General features: G+C 42.2%; 1 protein-coding gene across 2 annotated transcripts in view; it reads left to right on the top strand.

Annotated features, from left to right (window-relative positions):
* The window catches only part of RNPEPL1 (arginyl aminopeptidase like 1), a 28,892-nt gene extending 8,402 nt beyond the window's left edge, over positions 1–20,490 (top strand). The window contains exons 2-11 of one of the 2 annotated variants that reach the window (XR_006283746.1): positions 2,382–2,522; positions 3,134–3,285; positions 5,553–5,669; positions 7,469–7,704; positions 12,907–13,020; positions 14,080–14,192; positions 15,518–15,626; positions 16,586–16,813; positions 17,015–17,272; positions 17,925–18,050. Coding sequence is in view for 1 of the 2 variants with exons in the window: in XM_043522387.1 (XP_043378322.1) it covers positions 2,382–2,522; positions 3,134–3,285; positions 5,553–5,669; positions 7,469–7,704; positions 12,907–13,020; positions 14,080–14,192; positions 15,518–15,626; positions 16,586–16,813; positions 17,015–17,157; positions 17,925–18,197 (1,626 nt within the window). In the remaining variant the exon portion in view is untranslated. Of the gene's footprint in view, positions 1–2,381; positions 2,523–3,133; positions 3,286–5,552; positions 5,670–7,468; positions 7,705–12,906; positions 13,021–14,079; positions 14,193–15,517; positions 15,627–16,585; positions 16,814–17,014; positions 17,273–17,924 lie in introns of both variants that reach the window. The other variant, XM_043522387.1, reaches the window with a different exon arrangement.
* The last annotated feature ends 1,547 nt before the right edge of the window (positions 20,491–22,037 follow it).

Raw genomic sequence — 22,037 nt, 5'->3', positions numbered from 1 at the left:
TTTAGAAAATGCTAAGAATTCAAACCAATTTAAAAAAATATATAAAAGGTCCTGCTTGCTCCCCCTAATTCCCTGTACTCCCCTCTATACCTTCCCCAGTCTGTGCCTCCCAGGCTACGTTAGCTCAGGTTCTATCCAGCACCTGTAGCAGCATAGCCTGGACTTAGTAACTGGTCTGTTTACAGTATAAGTGGCCCAAAGAGACAGGACTGTCCCTTTATATTCTGGTTGGAACTAATTGAGTTCCCCAATGTGACTCAGTAGTAATAATCCTGAGGCTAATGTGGAGCAACAGAAGAGCTTCTCTCTTTCCATACGGTTCTTAGCCTGCCTGCATGCAATGGGGGTATTCCAGGCGAGACAGAAGAAACAGGTGCTGATTGCTTTGCTGGATACTAAAGATCCCGTTGCCCATTCTGTTTAAAACAAAAAAAAGGGCATTGCGTCGGTGTCATTGGCCAAAATTTTCTACTCTTTGAATGTGATGTGTATGCTGTGTACCCCTCTGTTTGGCTGCTGCCCATGTTTCCCCGGAGATGGCTGCATTTCAACGGTGCTGGTTTTGCGGACCAGTGATCATAGAATCATAGAAATGTAGGATTGGAAGGGACCTTGAAAGAGTGTCTAGTCCATCCCTCTGTGCAGGACCAAGTATACCTAGACCATCGCTGACAAGTGTTTGTTCAAGCTGCTCTTAAAAACCTGTATTGACAGGGATTCCACAGCCTCCCTTGGTAACCTATTCCAGTGCTTAACTATCTTTCTAGTTAGAAAGTTTTTTCTAATATCTAGTCTAAATTTCTCTTGCTGCAGATTAAGCCCATTACTACTTGTCCTACGTTCAGGGGATGTGAAGAAGAATTGACCACCTTTCTCTTTATGACAGCTCTTAACAGATTTGAAAACTATTAACAGGTCCTTTTCCATTGTCTTTTCTCAAGATTAAACATGCCCAGATTTTTTAATCTTTCCTCTTAGGTCAGATTTTCTAAATCTTTTAAAATGTTGGTTGCTCTCCTCTGGTCTATCTCCCATTTGTCCATATTTTTCTTTAAGTGCAGTGCCCAAAACTGGACACAGTATTCCAACTGAGGCCTCACCAGTGCCGAGTAGAGTGGAGCAGTTGCTTCCCATGTCATATATGTGATATTCCTGTTAATACATCCCAGGATATTAGTTTTTTTGCAACTGCATCACATTGTTGACTTGTATTCAGTTTGTGATCCACTGTGAAGCCTTGTCTACACTAAAGGGAAAAGTCGATCAAAGCTACGCAATTTGAGTTACGTGAATAGCGTAACTCAGATCGACATAGCTTAGTCTACTTACTGTGGGGTCCACACCACGCAATGTCGATGAGAGACGCTTACCTGTCAACTCCCCTTACTCATCTCGATCAGGTGGAGTACAGGAGTCAATGGGAGAGCGATCGGTGGTCGATTTAGCAGGTCTAGACCTGCTAAATCGACTGCCGATGCATCAGTCACCGCAGCATTGATCCTCCGGTAAGTGTAGACAAAGCCTAACCATCAGATCCTTTTCTGCAGTACTACTGCCTAGCCAGCTATTCTCCGTTTGTAGTTATGCATTTGCTTTTTCCTACCTAAGTGTAGTACTGCACTGTCTTTGTTGAATTTCATCATGTTGATTTCAGATTTTCAATTCTTCAGTTTAGATTGAATTCTAATCCTGTCCTCCAAAGCACTTGCAATCCTTCCCAACTTGGTGTCATCCACAAATTTTATAAGCATATCCGCCACACCATTATCCTAATCGTTGATGAAAATATTCAGTGGTGCCAGACTTAGGACAGACCCCTGCTGCATCACACTAGATATATCCCCCAATTTGACCGCAAACTATTGATAACTATTCTTTGAGTATGGTTTTTCAACCAGTTATGCACAATTTGTTCTTGACAAATCCATATTGGCTATTCTTATCACCCTGTAATTATATTTACACTGTTTTAACCTGCTTTTGGAAGCTTGCACTACTGACCCCATATGTTCTTATTTTTTAACATCGGTACTACATTTTACTCAAGGAGAGAGTTTTTTGCAGGTTTGGCAGGTGATTACTCCACAAGAAAATCCATATTTCCGGTTATTGCAGGGCTTGAGCTGAGTGGGGTTATGGTTTGCTGTGCACTGCGCTACGTAGCCAGATAGTGAAAGAAAATTACTCTGTTTGGATAGCCATGGCAAATGTATGGTGGCTGAAATTATTGGAAGTGGAAATATGCATTACTCCAGGAGTATGAATGAAGAATCACTAACTCCCTTTGATTCTTTCAGCATACCTGTTAATTTCAGCTCCTCTGCCCCGTGTATCAATTTTGTTCCTTTTTCTCACCTCTGCTCCATCTGACATTCCAACAGATCTGGTGGCTGGACCCAGAGCTAACGTGTGGCAAAGCCAAGCCGTTTGTCTTCACCCAGGGTCATTCAGTGTGTAATCGGTCCTTCTTTCCCTGCTTTGACACACCAGCAGTGAAATGCACCTATTCAGCTACAGTCAAGGTAGGTAACTCCAGTGGCTATCTTGGGTAGGAACAATACAGTGCTCCAGTGACAGCTAATGAGAGAGAAGAAATGGTGATCTGGTAGCAGACATGAGACTTTGGGTCCTCCCTGAATGGAATCAGCATAGCCATTTTGAAGCAACTCCCAGGCCTTGCATTCCAATAGCCAGGGTCCTCTGGGACCATTTGTTCTGCAGTGCATATTATGAAAGAGGAATTAGATTGGGTGGTAACTTCCAGCAGTGGTTTTTGAGGGGTAACCCTCCCCAGTGATGACTAGGCAGTGCACAGTTCTGAAAAAGCTGTACCAGGTAATGTGATCTCTTGTGTGGATGGAGCCCCTTGGTATGTGAGCGCTCCTGGAACACCAATAGCCACATGTACATTCTGTAATAGGGTTAGTCGTGGTCACTTCACAGACAGCTTATCCAGATTAAAAACAAAAACAAAGATCTGACCTTACTCTGTCTCTTTCTCTCTATATAAAATGTTTTCCCATCCATTAAATTACATCCTTCCAGGAAAAGTAAGACCTGCGAGTCTGGCCCCTTGGCCCCAATCATCTCAGCCTGTTGAGCCAGCTTAAGTAGATGTGTGTTGTTGTTTCAGGCCCCTGCGGGAATCCAGGTGTTGATGAGTGCCACCCAAAGTACCTACTTGGAGCAGGAGGGCATATACCAGTTTTATATGGAATATCCAGTTCCTGCCTACCTCGTGGCTCTGGTGGCAGGGGACCTTGTATCTGCAGACATTGGCCGCAGGTGAGATTGGCAGCCAGCTGCTTCTACTTTATTCCTTGTGTCCACATAAAGCTGTGTTGGGGGGTAGGGCAATAGTGTGGGTAAGGGTTAATGCTGCATATCGTGCTACCGTCTGGGAGTGAGAGCTGTGACCCTTCAGAGAGCAGGAGGTCTACTTGGGTATAAGAAACTCCACAGAATTGGACTGTGTGAGCTCTTCGGACGGTCTTTTTGTCCTGGGTTTGTACAGTGCCTACACACTGGGGTCCCATCCAAGACTGGGGCTCCTAGGCACTGTGATCATATAATAACACATTATTGCTGTTATTTATTTGTATTAAGGCTGTCGATTAATCGCCGTTAATTCACGCGATTAACTCAAAACAATTAAATCCTAATTAAAAAAATTAATCACGATTAATCACAGTTTTAATCTCACTGTTAAGCAATAGAATACCAATTGAAATGTATTAAATATTTTGGATGTTTTTATACATTTTCAAATGTATTGATTCAGTTACAACACAGAATATACTTTGTAACAGTGCTCACTTTATATTATTTTTTATTACAAATATTTGAACTCTAAAAATGATAAAAGAAATAGCATTTTACAGTTCACCTCATACAAGTACTGAAGTGCAATCTCTTTATTGTGAAAGTGCAAGTTACAAATGTAGATTTTTTTGTTACATTGTTTTGTTTTTGAGTGCAATTATGTAACATTTTAGAGCCTTCAAGTCCACTCAGTCCTACTTCTTGTTCAGCCAATTGCGAAGACAAACAAGTTTGTTCACATTTATGGGACATAATGCTGCCCGCTTCTTATTTACGATCTCACCTGAAAGTGAGAACAGGCGTTCGCATGGCAATTTTTGTAGCTGGCATTGCAAGATATTTACATGCCAGATATGCTAAACATTCGTATGCACCTTCATGCTTTGGCTACCGTTCCAGAGGACATGCTTCCATGCTGATGATGCTCATTTAAAAAAATGTGTTAATTAAATTTGACTGAACTCCTTGGGGGAGAATTGTATGTCTCCTGCTCTGTTTTACCTGCATTCTGCCATATATTTCCTGTTACAGCAGTCTCGGGTGATGACCCAGCACATGTTGTTTGTTTTAAGAACACTTTCACTGCAGATTTGACAAAACGCAAAGAAAGTACCAATGTGAGATTTCTAAAGATAGTTACAGCACTCGACCCAAGGTTTAAGAATCTGAAGTGCTTTCCAAAATCTGAGAGGGATGAGGTGTGGAGCTTGCATTCAGAAGTCTTAAAAGAGCAACACTCTGCTGTGGAAACTACAGAACCCAAACCACCAAAAAAGAAAATCAACCTTCTGCTGGTGGCATCTGACTCAGATGAAGAAAATGAGCATGCATCGGTCTGCACTACTTTGGATCGTTATTGAGCAGAACCCGTCATCAGCATGGATCCATGTCCTCTGGAATGGTGGTTGAAGCATGAAGGGACATATGAATCTTCAGGGCATTTGGCACGTAAATATCTTGTGATGCTGGCTACAACAGTGCGATGTGAACACCTGTTCTCACTTTCATGTGACATTGTAAACAAGAAGCGGGCAGCATTATCTCCTGCAAATGTGAACAAACTTGTTTGTCTTCACGATTGGCTGAACTGGGGACTGAGTGGACTTGTAGGCTCTAAAGTTTTACATTGTTTTGTTTTTGAATGCAAGTTGTTTTTTTTAACATAATTCTACATTTGTAAATTCAACTTTCATGATAAAGAGATAGCACTCCAGTACTTGAAATGCGGGAACTGAAAAATACATTTTCTTTTGTTTTTTACAGTACAAATATTTGTAATCAAAAATAAATATAAAGTGAGCACTATACACTTTGTATTCTGTTTGTAATTGAAATCGATATATTTGAAAATGTAGAAAACATCCAAAAATATTTATATAAATGGTATTCTATTACTGTTTAACAGCGTGATTAATTTTTTTAATTGTGTGACAGCCCTAATTTGTATGTGTTTATTACTTGCCGTCCTCTAAGCTTCCGTGTTCCTTGTGATGGGTACATCTACTTGAGTCTTAATAAATTGTAAGATCTTTGGGGCAGCGACCATCTTTCCCTGTGTGTCCATGCAGTGCTTAGCACAGAAGGGCCCTGATCCTGACCTGAGACCTCTCTATTCACTACTGGAATACAGATATGAAATAAAAGTGTGGTGGAAAGATAAGGTTTTATTCTTTTGGAGAGGGAATTAATTCTGTTTGAATTACTGGCTTCAATTTTCTGCTTTGTTGCAGGAGTAGGGTGTGGGCAGAACCTTGTCTGCTGCCAACAGCCATCAGCAAGCTGTCTGGCATGGTGGAGAGTTGGCTGAGTGCTGCAGAGAGCCTCTATGGCCCCTACATATGGGGAAGGTGAGTTCAATAGAATTCTTCTGGATACTCATGACAGGAATATAGTAAAGCAATGTAGAAAATGGACGTACATAGTGGAGTTCTATCTGGCAGGCCTGATAAGCATCTCAGGAGTGTATGGTGTTGAGTTAATAATTGACTGCAGAGTCTCGGTTCAGCGGTGGACCTGCTTTTGACGGAGGTCAGTGCAGAGGATCAAACACACAAACTTGTTTTTCAGTTTAGTTTTCCAAAAGAAAATTACAAGAAAATCTATAAACACAGTATACATATAAAATAAAGTCTTTAATGACACACGTTATCTATTCAGTACACTTATAGAGCACGTATTGAGCAGTATAGAAGTTCTGCATAATAAAATACTACAAGACATTAAAATAAAAAGTGAAGCTCAGCTGGCTAGAATTGACCTTCAGCAAAAGCTTAAAGGATGTGGCACAAGAGCAAAGTTCAGTACCTTCCAGGAAGCTGCAGACAATCTGAGCGAACTCGGCTTAACCCGTTCTAGATGATATGCTGACCTCTCAGTGGTTTATTTTTTTTCTTTTGTGAGCAATCAATATAATTCTTTATACCATATTTCCCAGGAGACTTTGGAATTTTCAGCCGAGTTGAGAAATTATTTTTCTAATGTTTGCTAAGTCCCACTTGACTTCATGTGTCATCCTGCAGTATTTAAACCGTTTGTGTATTTTGCTACATTATCTTCCTCTGGATTTGTATAGCCTGTGTAACAACGTGAAGGCAGATGATAAAAGTTCCTTCTGTATTTGCCGACATTCGTTTTTGTTAAAGTGGAAAATGTCTGTACTTCAGCTTTCACCGCATTCCACTTGTGAGGGGGAGTGGTTCATGCTATGGTTAGGTCATCATTCGCTGAAATTCAGAATGTCGCAAAAAGGAAGAATATGGAGGAAGGAAACTTCATTTATTCAAAACAAGAACAGCAATCCCCCAGTCATGCTCTTTTATTTTTGCTTTGGAGAATCCATTTGTCTCTCATCGTTTGGTATTTGTACTCGTGATCATCGAGGTGGGCAGTGTTGAGGACCGGAGCTTTCTGGACACTGGGTCTTTCCTGTGGAGTGGTGAAGTCCTTCAGAGGTGCCATGGCACTTCGTGATGCAGCCTTCCTTCCTCTAGGGACTAAGCCAGAACTCTCTCCCTGTTTCCTTCATTTCAACCCTTTCTTTTTACTTTTGTTTTACGTCCTTGGGACAAGGTGGGCTTGAACCTCACCTAGCCAAGTGTAAGAGTCAATACTGTGCTTGGAGCCCAATCTTGCAAGGTGTGAAGAGCCTTCCGTGAGATACTAAATGCGCTCCTCTCCTACTGAAGTGGGAGTTGATGGTGCTCAGCACTTTGCAGGGGTGGGCCCTATACCCCCTATAACTGATTGTTGGAGTTCAGTCTGACTTTGATTCGAAGCCTTGGTACTGTCAGTCTGTCAGTTTTCAGGGAATTGCTTTTGTTCTTGGAGTAAGGTATGTGCACAGGGCTTTTGTATTTCTTTGTTAAGAATAGGCAGGAGGAAAGCTTTCCTACCCACCAAAGCTGATTGCAGTGCTCTCTGATCATGGGCCAGTGCTGATCACTTGGTGGGGGAGATTGGCGGGTTGCTGCAGTCTGACCTGGAGTGCATTGACTAGAGGGCTCAAGTAATGAGTTAGGAGGTGAAATGGGGAAAACCCATTAGCCTTCAAGTAAGCTTTCCTTCAACAAAACTTCCGTGTAAGCTTGGATAAATTAAAGTAATTTGGCTCCTCTGGCTTCTCTCTTTCTGTCTCCCTCCGTTCCAGGTATGATATTGTTTTTCTTCCTCCATCCTTCCCCATTGTTGCTATGGAGAACCCATGCCTGACCTTCATAATCTCTTCCATTCTGGAGAGTGATGATTTCCTCATCATCGATGTCATTCATGAGATTGCCCACAGCTGGTTTGGCAATGCAGTCACCAACGCCACATGGGAGGAGATGTGGCTGAGCGAGGGGCTGGCCACATATGCACAGCGCCGGATCACCACCGAGACCTATGGTATAGATGTTGTGATTTTTTTTGTTTGACATGTGTGACTAATGCTTTACTTCTCCCAGCTCATGGGAAGAGGGTTAAGGAATATTTGAGCTTTAAGTAAAATAAGAGGAAGGAGGCATGCAAAGATTTGACTTTTAACCACTTGGAGCTGAGAACTGGGATTTTGAAGTCCTAATATAAAATATTAGTGTTGGAAGCTCCATAGTGTCATAAAACAACTAGAACATTGCTGTTAATGCTTCTGGTTCTTTTTCTTACTGTTTGTGAGCATACCCCACAGTGGATTTGATGAGCGTAGCACCCTGAATTCTGAATCTCTTTGATTTGATTTGCTTTGAGCCAGGGTGGATTTGATTTAAATCATGATTTAAATCACTAGTCTGGAAGACTCGATTTAATCATGGTTTTCTACATAAAAGTGCATTCTTGTTGGTTGTTATAACCTTAATATATATTCTTCACAACTCCGAGATAGATGTGGGTATCATTTTTAGAAGGTACACACTATACACTTTTAAACGGTGATTTATTTTGAAAATTTTTCAGATTAGTTTTACAGATATATCAGAAAATGAATGATTGTTTGGTTATTTCATTTACCAAAGGTAATTGAAGCAGATAGTTATGAAGTCATTGGGAGGTGAACTATCTCCAATTCAACAGGTTAATCATTAATATTTGGATGATTTTCTTGTCATGCTGTATTAGGAGGAGAACATCACCAGACAGACATTTAAGTTGTTTTATTTAACTAAAACAACAACATTAAGTATTCTGGATTTTTTTCCTTCAACAGCAAACGTATAATATTTTAACAAAACCAGCCTATGTCCCGCGCTTCTCACATTTATCTCCAGACTTCTTCTCCTTGTCCAGATCTATTCTGCCCCTAACCATCTTCTATTCATTGAACTTTTTGAAACTTTGCACTTTTAGAGAGAGGTAAGGGATTGACTTTGTGTACACAAATTTGCAGACGGACAATAGAGTTGAGGTCTGTTATTTCTCACCTCTATATATTATTTATTTATTTTAAAACATTTTTGCTGTTAACAAGCATGTTACCTCTGGAGACACAAATCCACAGTTTGAGAACTGCAAAACTAAGCATCTCTGATGGTATCTTCTAGACTGAGCACTGGGTCCCATTGGGTAGATAGAAAGATTAACCTAAATAATCTATACAGAAGCCTGTGGAACCCCCATAAGATTGGGTCCCTAATCCATGAACTATTGGAACTCATTTACAAAATGTTTCTTAAACATTACGCCAATATATTGTCTCATACTATAGAATTGGAATTTATAATCCCCATTCCATGGTGAGATATTTTTGAGCTATAATGTGTCTTAATTAAGACTATCTTGAGATTGGATTTTTGAGGGGAAAAACCTATTTAAATAAAAAAAATCCGATTTTTTTTTTTTTTAAATCATTGATTTTTTTTTTATCCACCCTGCTTTGGGCTGATGTCACACTGGATACTGTAAAACTGGTGTTCCTATTTGTACTTCAGCCAAAGATCTCAAAGAGATTTACATGCAGTAGAAGGAATTGTTGTATCGGATCAGGCCAGCGGTCTCTCTGTTCAGTAAACTCTGCCTGACCGTGGCTAGTGACAGGTGCTTCAGAGGAAAGTAAAAAAAACTTGTAATTACTTATGGGATAACCTGCCCATGGTGAAGTTTCTTCCTAATTGTCCTCAGTCAGTGGCTGGCTAATGCCCTGAAGTATGAGGGTTTATATCCCGTAAGTTAGCCTATCAAATCTAACTCAGGTTGGTCTCACTGTCCAAAAAAAATCAATATTTTTTTTTTATCCTGCTAAGCCCTTGGCCTCAGTGCTATCTTGTGACAGTGAATTTCACAGGTCATTTATGTGTTGTGTGTTTGTTTCATTTAATCATTTCTTAATTTGTCGTCTTTCAGTTAAGGATGTAAAATGTTAACTGGTTAACCGGTAAGCATTAGTCTTACTGGTTAATCTGCCTTAACCGTTAACCCCAGCACTGGCCGGCCTGCCGGCCCTGCGCCAGCCCCAGCTGCACTGGCCGGCAGGATTGGCCCTAGCCACTTAATCGGTTAACCATTTAAATGAAATATTTTTAATTGTTTAAATGGTTGACTTTTAAAACGGTATTTACATCCCTATCTTCAATTTGACCGGCTTTCCCTTGCCCACCCTTTAGGAGAGAGGGTAAGCAGGAGTGCTCAATTTATCTTCTCTTCCGTTCATTATTCTGTGTACGAGTATCCTATCCCCTCGTATGTCTCCTCTCTAAACTAAACAGTCCCTTTTTATTCAGTCTTTCCTAGCAGCCTTGCCATGCCTATAATCAATTTTGATGTCCCTTCCTGGTCTCCTATATCTTGATTTTTTTTTTTTTTTTTTTTTGAGGTAGGTCTACCAGAATAGAGCTCTAGGAGAAGGGATGCCAGCAGTTTACAAAAAGGCATTCATTATAATATTTGTCAGTGTCCTTTGGATTCCATTGTAACCTTTTGTTCCCTTGTTGGATTGCCATTGTGCATTGAACAGACCACAGTAATGCTCAGGTTCTTTCCTGAGTGGTCACAGTTACACTGGTGAAAGACAGTCTGTCTGAATAGTTCAAATTATTCGTTTCCAATACCCATCTCTATCTCTGAGGGGTAGAGGAAGACCCTTGCTGGTTTCAGTCTCTTCTCCTCTCCTTCCTTTAGAACTTGCTGTTGCAAAAAGCAGTTGTTTAGGGCGTTCAGAAACTGCTCTCCTATATGTTGTCCTGATGTGACAATTGATCATTTTATATGTGATTAATATATAAAGTCACCTGTTATTGCTGTTTCATTAGACTTAGTTGCCTCTTTGAACTCCCTCCTCACTGTTTCCCGAACATCCTTTTCCTGACCAGGAGGCCAGTAGTATAAACCTGTTTGTAGTCTTGTGATTTAGGATTTGTATCTAGTCTAGTGCAGTGTTTTTCAAACTTTTTTTCTGGTGACCCAGTTGAAGAAAATTGTTGATGCCCGCGACCCAGCGGAGCTGGAATGAGGGGCTTGGGGTGTGGGAGGGTCTCAGGGCTGGGGTAGAAGGTTGGGGTGCAGGAGTGAAGGCTGTGGGGTGCAGCCGGGAATGAGGGGTTCAGGGTGTGAGAGGTGGCTCAGGGCTGGGGCAAGGGGTTGGGGTGCTGGAGGGGGTCAGGGCTTTTGGCTGGGGGTGCAGGCTCTGGGGTGGGGCCAGGGATAAGGAGTTTGGGGTGCAGGAGGGGGTTCCAGGTTTGGGGTGGGCTCAGGGCTGGGGCGGGGGATTGGGGTGTGGGGTTGGGCACAGGCTTGCCTCCGGCGGCTCCCGGACCATGCTGCACCCCGGAAGCGGCCAGTAGCAGGTCTGGCTCCTAGGTAGAGGCGCACAAGTGGCTCCACGCGGCTCTCGCCCACAGGCACATCCCCCCGCAGCGGTGCTGACCAGAGCCACTGCGACCCAGTGCCTTACACTCCGCGACCCAGTACTGGGTTACGACCCGCAGTTTGAAAGCCACTGCTCTAGTGTATGGTCCCCTCCACTCAAAAACTGAACCTCATTAGATTATGTGGAATCTTTTAGGTGTATAGTACAATGTCACCTGACTTCTGTGATCTAATCCATCTTTTCTGTATGGTTTATAGTCAGGTATTACATTATTCCCTGACTTTGTCATTTCACCATGGTCTCATGTCCAGATCTCTTCCACCACAGGCATTCCAGTTCATTTAACTTGATCTTCTAGCTTCTCCCATTGCTAGACTCTTACAGATCTTATTTTATTGCTGTATGGCTCTTTATTAAACTCCTCTGTCTGACACACTATTTCTTTTCCAGGCAGTACCTCTCATCTTAGCCCTCTTCCAGTTCAAATTATTCTTTCCAATACATGTTACTCTTCCCATCTCTATCTCTGTGGGGTAGAGGAAGATCCTTGCTGGTTTGTCTCGTTCCTCTCTCCTTTAGAACTAGCAGTTGCAGTTATTTATGTACTGTCTTTTTACTAGATAGATACCTTTGTATTACTGACATCCCTAGGTCTTTGCCCAATTGGAGTGCTCCTCTACACCAATTGGGTCTTCCCCGGCTCCAAGTTGAAAAAATGGGCCCCAAATCTTATAAATTTTCTGTGCTAGCAGTTGGTTCCACTTTGATTAATGTGGAGCCCCCCCCAATCCCTCCTGTACTGGTTCTTCCTCCCCTCCCACCCCCCCAAGTTCCCCAGGACTGGATACATTTAATTCCTGTCCTCCTTCTTTACATAGCCCTTTCCAGCCACTGAAAAACTGTGACGTTGCCCCTGTGTAGCTGACTCTGCAAGTGAAATTGGAAACCTTTCAGAGAAAGCTCCTGTAGAGGGCCTGGACTTAAGTCATTTTCTTAATCAAAAGTTAGCTTTTAGGTCCTCTCTCCAACACCTCCCTATGTCTGTGAAGGTATAGGTGAGATCACTTCACTCACCAAAAAATTTCAGCCGGCTATAGGGTGAAAGCAGCAGTACCTTAACAGCACAGAGCAATTCTGCACAGAAATTAGGGACAGGAAATGTAGAATAATTTACCTAATTTCAGCTACAGGGGTGACAGAAGGAGATATAACTTGAATCAGAATTTGGCTAGGAGACTGTAGGTAAAGCCCTTACTGCTTCAAAAAGAGCCTAGCCACACTTTGTCAGAACGTCTCTCTAGATTTCCTCCGTGAGATGGCATATCCTTCAGCAGTGTCCCAAACAGGCTGAGGTACTCATGAAGTACTGAACCATAAGAAAAGAGCCCACTACTCTACTCCCAATATCACTTCCTGTATCACCTGGGTGTTCCTTGAAAGTTTCCCATTCAAAGATTGCCCAGGTACCACTCTGCTTAGCTTGTAAAATCTGTTCAGATAAGAGCCTGCGGTGGGAAATCTAGTGAAGTTTTCGTGTTGTTTAATTCCATAAGTTCCTTTTGTTTCAGACTGATATGTAGCCAGAATTCAGAAATACAAAGTTTCAAGTTCAGACTTCCATTTCAAATATTTTTCACTAATTGCAAGGGTTTTCTATGGTTGGTTTCCCTTTAAAGTACTTTCATGTGATTTTTCTCCTGTTGTGACATTTGTCTTTCACTTTCCAGTAGTCTGTGTCTTTTACATGTATCAGTGAGGCAGTTATCTGCCTGCAACTGGATAGTGTGTATAATCTCTTTCTCTCGGGGCAGGTGCTGCCTTCACATGCCTGGAGACTGCATTCCGTCTTGATGCCCTCCACAGACAGATGAAACTCCTTGGGGAGGACAACCCTGTTAGCAAGCTTCAGGTTAAGTTGGAGCCAGGTACGGCTGGTCCTGGAACTGCTGGGAGTTGGTGTTGCGAGAACAGCCCAAATATTTAAATGCCTAAATATGTACTCAGGAGTCTAAGTGTAGACACCCAGTTTTTTAAAATCTTGGCCTATATTTTCAGTCTGTTTAATTTGAAGAACAATTTAAATATAAATGAAGGAACTTGCCTTTGGTGAGCAGCCAGTGCCCTGACATTTTTCATTCCAGCCCTGTCCTAAAAATAACCCTTTCTAAAAAAATACTTTTAAAAATTATTTATTTTAACCTTTTCTAAACTCAGATGTTTGAATGGATTTTTTTTCCAGTTTCCAAAATAAGTATCATTGGGGAAAGACCAAATGTAGAAAATTTCTGCCCTGAAAGCTGAATACTTTTGAAAAATTGAACATGTCAAAATAAGTGGTTAAAATGCAAACTATTTGTTTTGCAACCTCTGTGAAAGTCTGCTCTATTAGATGCCCTGTGTGTGCACATATATAATAATTTTATATTTGTATATAGAAATGTGCACACACAGGGATATATGCACACATTAAAATGCATGGTTTGCTTTCCTGTTGATACAGCTCTGCAGTATTAGAGGCTGATCTGTTGTTACTCCCTCAGCTAAATTTATTTCTACACCCTGATATGTGCGGTTTTTTCTGGTGCTGGTTTTCTGTCTTTGTACTTCGTTTGTATATTTTTTGACTGTGTAAAGGGGACACAGAGCACCAGACCGTGAAGTAGTCTTACAGTCTAGGTGCTACATAGAACAAAATAAAATGCACATAAGAATTTAGTGCAGGTTGAAAAATACTGAAGGTGCCAAGTGTTGGCATCTCAAGAGTCACTGACAAGGAAATTAGCAGCACTGTGTGTATGCTGAGAGGTTCCGAAGGTTTGCATTGAAGAATATGGACTGAGAAAAAGATCGGTCTCCAAAAAGAGGCCTTAGAGACTGGTCTGGAATTTGAAATGGCTGAAATCATAGGGATTTTATGCTTAGTTTCGATGATGTCCTAGGCTATATAGTACCCTACAATGCTGTTGTTTATCTTTTCCTTTCAGGTGTGAATCCGAGTAATCTGATGAACCTGTTCACCTACGAGAAAGGCTACTGCTTTGTTTACTACCTGTCCCAGCTTTGCGGAGACTCCAAACACTTCGACTCCTTCCTCAGAGTTAGTGTGAATACGTACCTCGTCCTGCGCACATTTCTACCTGTGTTTCTAACTGCTGTTGTGTCGGGTTTTGTCACTGCAGCTAAGGCCATGTCTGTACTAGCGAGCTTACAGTGGCAGAGCTGTACCGATGCAGCTGTGCCGCGGTACAATCGCTCGTGTAGCCGCTCTGTGCTGACGGGAGAGAGCTCTCCTGTCGACCTAATAAAACTACCTTCTCACTCCCACTTGTGTGCTGTGCACGTTAATGTCACTCGGGGAGGTGTGTTTTTCATATCCCTGGGCAACGTACTTTTTGCCAACATGAGCGGTAGTGTAGACATGGCCTACGTGAGGAGAGGCTAGGAGGCATTTAGGTCTGAGACAGCAGAAGAACAATAGTGCCATCACTCTAATTCTGACAAGACACACAAGAGAGAAGTGTCTCCTGGGTTATCTCCTAACTGAACGTGGACAGGCTCCTGTCCCTCTCCAGCTGCAGGCTGAAAGGGTGTCCTGTGATTGTCAATGACTTAATTAATAGTGCTCTGACAATCAGTATATCTTTGTAACTCGTTGTTTAGGGCTTCAAATCAATGGAAAACACTGCATGGAATTGTTTAGGTATCACTAGGATTACCTTCAGTTTGCTACTGAGAGTCCCTAGTTTGTTGTGGTTTTCGCATGTGTGACTAGCAAACCCAACGATCAGGACTTCCTGGACAGAGCACTTTTTGTTATAGATGGGGAAGCCTTGGTATCCTGTGGCACTGTGGCATATGCTGTATAAATTGAGGTCATCTTCTGCATTGTGTTTAAAAACTGACAACAAAGCTCATTTGCTCTTTTCTTGACTTTTCTCTCCTTTACTTTCACATTGGTGTCACCTCACTATGCTCCCTTTCTCTCAGTATCTTCTGACTCATCTTCTTTCTCTCCTTAATACATCAAGCATGTACAGAGACATCTGTAAGTCTCCTGTAATCTGTACCCGGCTGGTGAATACCTTGGTGGTCAGTTGTGTTCTAATTTTCACAAGTGTGAATGTGTTGAAACCTTCCCCTCCTTCCACTGATACTTCAGTGTGGCAGGGCTCTTGCTTAGGGCAGTTTGTACTGACCTTGGAACCTTTCTGTGACTGCACCATTTTTCTGCATACAATGGTGCTTCCCTTACCTAGCTTCTCGTACAGATCTCCCCTCCTCTTTGCTTCCTTTCATACCAGAACCTCTTTCCAATAGCTGTTCTCACTCTCCCATCTCTGTATTTTCACATGAGGCTCCATGATTCTTCCACCAACTCTCACTGTCTTCCTAACCATAATTCACTCTTTCACTCTGTTTCAGGCGTACATTGAGAAATACAAGTTCACCAGCGTTGTAGCCCAAGATCTTTTGGATTCCTTCCTGAATTTTTTTCCAGAACTGAAAGAGCAAAGTGTTGACAACAAAGCAGGTGGGAAAGAGAGAGTTTCTTTGTTTAAGCAAAGACTTTTGAAAGGAACAGCCTAGGCTGGGATTAGAGGGTGTATAGGGAAATGCTGGATCTGAAGAAAATGAAACTTCCTTACTGATTCATCTTTGGCATTCAAACCATTAGAAACGTGATTCATGCCATTGTCACTCTGCTTGTAATGTCAGTCATCAAAGCTAGAAAAAGAGGATAGAAAAGAAATGTTTTCTATAATTAAAATAAAAGTGGAATTTAGATACACATTTCTCTCACTATGAAGCTGCAGCCTGTATACTTCCCTGAAGTTCATGTATAAATGCCTTTCTGTATCCTGCCATTGATTCTACAAATGGGTTTGCAGGGCTCTGTGCATTATAGGAGGTTATTTTCGTCTTTCCTTTGATAGTGGGAATAAATCTGAAATCACTTTCATTCCCACTAGTGGGGCAGTCACCTGTCCCCCTTTCTACAGAGCTGAAGCTCTCCCCCAGTTCTTACTTGCGTTTTAGTCTCTACTTGAGTCTTTGTCAGAACTGAGGTCTTAAAATTGCCGAGAAAGTGACATGCATGAAGGGGAGTCTGAGAGAAAGTTGGATTCAGGTTGCCTCATCTTTCTTTCTGTCTATCTCAACATTATCATCTTGGGTATTTTGAGTTACCATCACCATAGTGACTAAGCACTAGATAGCATCAGGGTTAGTATTAGACAGAGATGTGTTACGGTTGGAAGGGAGCCAACAACAGCCTAACCCGATAAATGCTATATAGTGCAGAGAAAATAGCTAAGACTGGTAGGGTCACCATTCGGATCTTGCTCCCTGCTGTATTGCTACCATTAGAAGTTGATCCAATTCCTATTGTTAGAACTTTTTTTAACTATGCTAGAAGCAGTCCTGGGCCTTGAGACAGTCAAGTCAGCTGCAGAGGCTCCTGCTTGACCCTTTCGGTGCTCCTCATTCCAGGACTGGAGTTTGAACGTTGGCTCAATGCTACAGGACCTCCATTAGCTGAGCCTGACTTATCTCAGGGATCCAGTCTGATCAGACCAGTGGAGACACTCTTCAAACTCTGGACCACTGAGCCTCTTGATGCCGTTGCTGCTGCTAGCAGTGTTGACATCACTAACTGGAGACCGTTCCAAACTGTGCTTTTTTTGGACAGATTGCTGGATGGGTCACCGTTGCCTCCTGGTGAGTACTGCAGCAAAGCAGTGGGCAAGTGTTTCTGGTACAAACAGGGAAGGAAATAATGTTATCGCTTACTTTGCTCGCTTAACACATAGCCCGTCACCCCCGGTTAATGTTTTTCATCCGCTTTTTTCTAATTTCTTTCAAACTTGGCAAAATATCTCCTAGTAACAAACTCTCTCTTTATGTATATGTTCTCTTTAGAGGTGATAAAAAAGCTTTCAGAATGTTACTCCTCTCAGCTGGACGCCATGAATGCAGAGATCCGTATCCGCTGGTTGCAGATCGTAGTCCGAAACGACTATTACCCAGATTTTTACAAAGTCCGACTCTTCTTGGAATACCAGGTACTAACTGCTGGATTAAACAGCACTGCACCTCTCAGTGCATGAGACATGTGCATGAGACATGCGACGTGAAAGAGACCTTGGAACTTCTGCTTCCTGGCCAAGTATAGATCAGGTGTGTTGCGAAGGGGCTGAGCTTGGTTCACCTGCTAGTGGGTGGGGATGGCTGCAAGTGAGGGAACACAACATTGCCCTGGCCATATTTCTGTTCAACGCCTTCCTTCTGTGATGAAGGATTGGCTAGGACATAATCTGACTTGCCTAAGCATAGTCTGTGTCTTCTAGTCTGGCTCCCCACCCCTAGCCTAGCTCTGCCCACCTCAGTCTTGTCCTTCTTTTCCAGGCCTGGGCTCTGTGTGATAGTTTTGTTGTCCAGTGGATAAATGTCCATAGACTAAGTTGAGGCCTATCAGACTCCATTCATTCGTTACTTGATGGAGCAGAAGTGTAAAGCTGATGCGTTTCATCACTGTGTCTTTTCCCCTGGGCCTGCTGTTTGAGCTATTTGTTGTGCACGAGTAGTGGAATTAACGATTCTTAGACAGACATTCAAAGAAAAGCCTGTTGTCTTACTGATACCGATCTGGCTTCAGGTTGAGCTGATTTAAAGTAATTTGCTAAAAGTCTTACCAAAGAGAGAGTTTGAAGAAATATAGTAACTGCCTCTGATCTTAGGTCATGGAGAACTGTCTGGTGTATTCTTTGCATAGTTGAGTCTCTTAACCTTTATATGTATTATGTGTTATCCAGTTTTATTTTTATTGTAGATGTCTCGAATGTACACAATTCCACTTTATGAGGACCTCTGTACTGGCACCCTGAAGTCCTTTGCCTTAGAAGTTTTCTACCAGACCCAGAACCAGCTGCACCCTAACTTGCGGAAAACCATTCAGCAGATTTTGACACAGGGCTTGAATCCTCTTCCCACCACAGACACTACAGCAGTTGCCACAGACACACCAGCTCTGGTGCTTGAGGACAAACCCTCAGAGGCCGCTAACAGTGCCATTTCACTCAGGGATGTTAACGTGTCTGCTTAGATCACCATCTCATGCCAGGCACAACGCTTCAAGAGCGGGGACAGGAACAGAAGAAAAATAAAATGCATTGCCTCCTTTTCCTCAGCCCTGCAGCTGCCGTCTTCTGTAACTGGATGTTTTTAAAATCCCCAGACACAAAGCAAATGTGCCTTCAAGTGCCCAACACAGTGACGCTGCCAAGTTTCAGGGATCTCTTTCCGATGCAAGCAGGAACTACTGTGGGATGGATATTTTGATTCATTGCATCATGGACAGGGACTTCATGGAGGTGTTTCCCCTCTGCAAGTGGATAGTTCTCTTTTTGGGGGGCTCTTATGGATGGGTTTGTTGAGTAATCTGAGGTGACACACAGTACTTGCTGTGTGTGTCGGGGTGTGTGTGTGTGTGTGTGTGTGTGTGTGTGTGTGTGTGTGTGTGTGTGTCGCCAGGAGGATCAAGAAGCAGGATGATTGGGATTTGGGTCAGAGCTCTGTAAAGAATAGACTTTTTAGAATTTGAAGTGGTGGCGAATATGGTTTCTGCTTGTGCTCCTTCCTGAGACACAAACGTGGGATTTGGAAGGTGGAGAACTAATGCTTATATAATTGAGAATCTAGTTTAAAACAGCACCTGGGTTTCTTCCAGATGGATACATATGGAGAGCATAGAAATCTCATGGAGGATTTAAAATCCTCCCCATTAACTCAACCCTGCCTTCTGTGTTCCCTTTGCACTGATTAGAAATGACGAGCAAACAGATTGGGATTTTCAAAGGGGCCTAATGGAGTTCAGTGCACAAATGCCATTGAATTTCAATGGAAGTTGGAAACCTAAATCCCTTAAACTCCTTTGACAAGCCCAGCGTCAACCCTCGCTAATTTCCTGGCATGTAGAGCATCTGCATCCTTCAAATGGCCTGTGTTCTTCCTACTTACTTGCTTTTGGGAATAATAAATGGGACCTTTTATTTAATTTAAAAAAATCACCTGCGTGCACTGGACCTGCAAGACAACCATGGAGATGGTGACCATGCTAAAATTCTATTTTATATTTCCCCCCCCCCCCCTTGGTCTGAATAACAGTCTGTTAGAGGGATGAGGGAAGCAGCCTTTCTCTGGATGCAAAATGCTGGAGCCTAAACCCCACTTTACTCAAGTCTGTTCCTTGACTTCTAATGGCCGTGCAATGCCAAGGCATATACCAGAGTGCTTCCCCAGGATCGCTGGCCAGGCACACTTGACTGTTACTAGCAAAAAAAAAAAAAAAAAAGAGAATCTCCACTGTCCATTCCCTGTGGGTGAAGTGGTGTTGTAGTTGCTCATCAGAAATAAACACATGGGGCATCCTTTGGGAATCGCTAGTGCAGCCCTAATAAATGACACAACACAGGCGATACAGTGGGGATTCTAAAGAACTTTTTCTGTTCTAAAATGTGGGCAGTCTCTCAGTGCCTCTCTGTGGGTGCCCTGCGGCTCTCTTGGAACTGATGTAGCATTGTAGCAAGTAAACTAGCTTGAGTAAACAGTGAAAGCTTTGGAGTAGTCTCAGCTAAAGGAGAACTGAGCTGGAAGCTGCCTTTTTCGGACGAGAGGGTGTTTTTAAAATACGTCTGCCTATGTTTTCTAAGAGGGGCTGTTACTAAGTGCCTGTTAGACATGCCCGCTCTAGTGACTTCCCCAGTGTTTTCCGTGTAACATCGTTTGTTCTGACAGACGTTTTAGCACTGCTGTGAAGATGTACATAGCACTGGCAAGAAAGGAAACTTGGGGGATATTACTCCAAATGAAATCAGTTTACACCCATGTACTGATGGGGATTTAGGTGCTGTTATTGACCTATTTTTCTGGCCTTAAATGAAGTTGGATTTCACATTCACCTTAGCCTGGGCCAAACTGGGATAAAGCAATAATGAACTCAGGCCTGCATAGTACTACAGTCCTTTCCAAAATGTACCATCAGCATTTGGGAGCTTGATATCTCCAGGCTGTGTTCTTTGCTCTTTTAATGGGATTAACCTTTTTCTGTTCAGTGGGGTTTTCCATACAATTCTCTTTCCTTTCGTTCATTGTTACCGTGTTACGCTGATTTATGCAAATTGACCTTTCCGCTTCCTTTATTGCCATTGTTGGCGCTGAGTATCCTGGACACCACTGCCGGCAGTGACAGCCTGGCTAAAACCAGTGACCACTAGCCTCATTTGCAGCACCAGGCCTCGGTTTTGCAGCATTTTATTTTGCGGGAGAATGTATATGACCCTGGTGGAAATTTTTTAATTTACATTGATGCCTTATGATTAAATATCAAATTAAACTAAGCTTTGTGATGTGTCTTAACTTTTCTGCCTGTCTGCCTTACTGTGTTCCTGCCAGATATCGGCGAGCTTTGTACTGTTAACTTGAGAGGAAGCAAGACAAAGGATCATGGCTGGAAAGAGGAGTGGGAAATAGGGTGTGTGAGAGAAAGATGCACAATTGTGTGGGAAGTGCAGAAGTAATCTGTGGGAAATAGACTAAACAAGAATTTTTCGAATCTTAATGTAGGGTGACTATTTTTGTCCTTTGCGCCCATCCGAATGCTGTGCATTTTTTAATGAAAATTGGTGGAATGTTATAAACAGATGGAAGAACAAGCAGGGTGTATTGTCTTTGTTTTGTTATTTGCTGAAAAGATGTACCACATGCCTGGATTTTAGAAGCTATGGCAGAGCAGTCTGGCCAAAAACATGGCATGAGCCTCAGAGAGAGGGAAACGTCCACAGTCTAAGGTAAATGTTATCTATTATATTACAGTACATTGAAATTGTTGCCTAATCTATTTATTGTATATTAATAATTTAATAATCCCCAATTGACAAATTAATACTCTGAGGTTTGACAGGTTTGAATTCCTAGGCCAGGCCCAGAATTAATTAGAATTACAGTTAAATTGGAAACCCCGAAATGCATGGTTGCAACAGTCACGCTTAAGCAAAAATGTTCTAAGCTTTCATTTGTTTTATTTACAGGGTTAGTAAACACACACAAGATCTGATCCAAACAAGAGTGTAACAGTAATGCAATATTAATTTTATGTCCAGCGTCATGTCCTAGGCATGCTCACACAATCCTTGTGTAGACCTAGGAGTAGGGAGACTAGTGGTGGTCTGTGAGGGTCCTGTCCTCTCTCTGGCATGCCAAACTATTCCAATGGTTAAGGTCTCGATGGTCTAGGCCATGGTTAGCCCTATTATAGGGTCTGGTGGCTGCCTTGAATATTCATAAAAATGTTTGGCCTCCTTTGCCCATAACTAACTTTCTCATACTAATAATCTTGCAGTGTCCTTGTTCTATAGGTTAGTATATTTATTAGCTCAAACTTATTAGCATATACGTCAGTTAGTTACTATTAGCAACATCTGCTGATATTCCTATCCTGAAATACCCAAACTTGCATCATCTGACTTCTTGTGGTTACCTGTGAGCATTTTATTTGGAATTTCAGCAGAATTGCGTATTGCAAAATTATATCCTATGTCATCTTGTGACTTTGGGTCACTGTTGGTCAACTTACTTATGCTAAAACCTAAATGCTAAATGCTTAAGTTAATGTCTTAGAGGTATGGACCTTGCATAACTGCTTTATACCTATATCCTACGTAAAAGCTAACTTTAAACCTGTAGTTTAACCCATTGGCTACAAAATCCAGTCGATATAAGTGCATAGATGGGAAGGAAACACTCCTCAAAACCAATAGATGTTTTTACTGAATAAAGAATGCAAGATTTGGGTTGGTGTTTCCACCCTGATCTCTGTGAAATCTTATGAAGAGATTATTTTCATGAGAATTGTCCTCTGTCTCAATTGTTCAAAAGCTCACGGTGA

This window comes from Chelonia mydas, chromosome 9, assembly GCF_015237465.2.
Source record: "Chelonia mydas isolate rCheMyd1 chromosome 9, rCheMyd1.pri.v2, whole genome shotgun sequence".
Taxonomy (NCBI): Eukaryota; Metazoa; Chordata; order Testudines; family Cheloniidae; genus Chelonia; species Chelonia mydas.
Note: the sequence above shows the minus strand (reverse complement) of the source record. Positions and strands in the feature narration are given on the sequence as shown.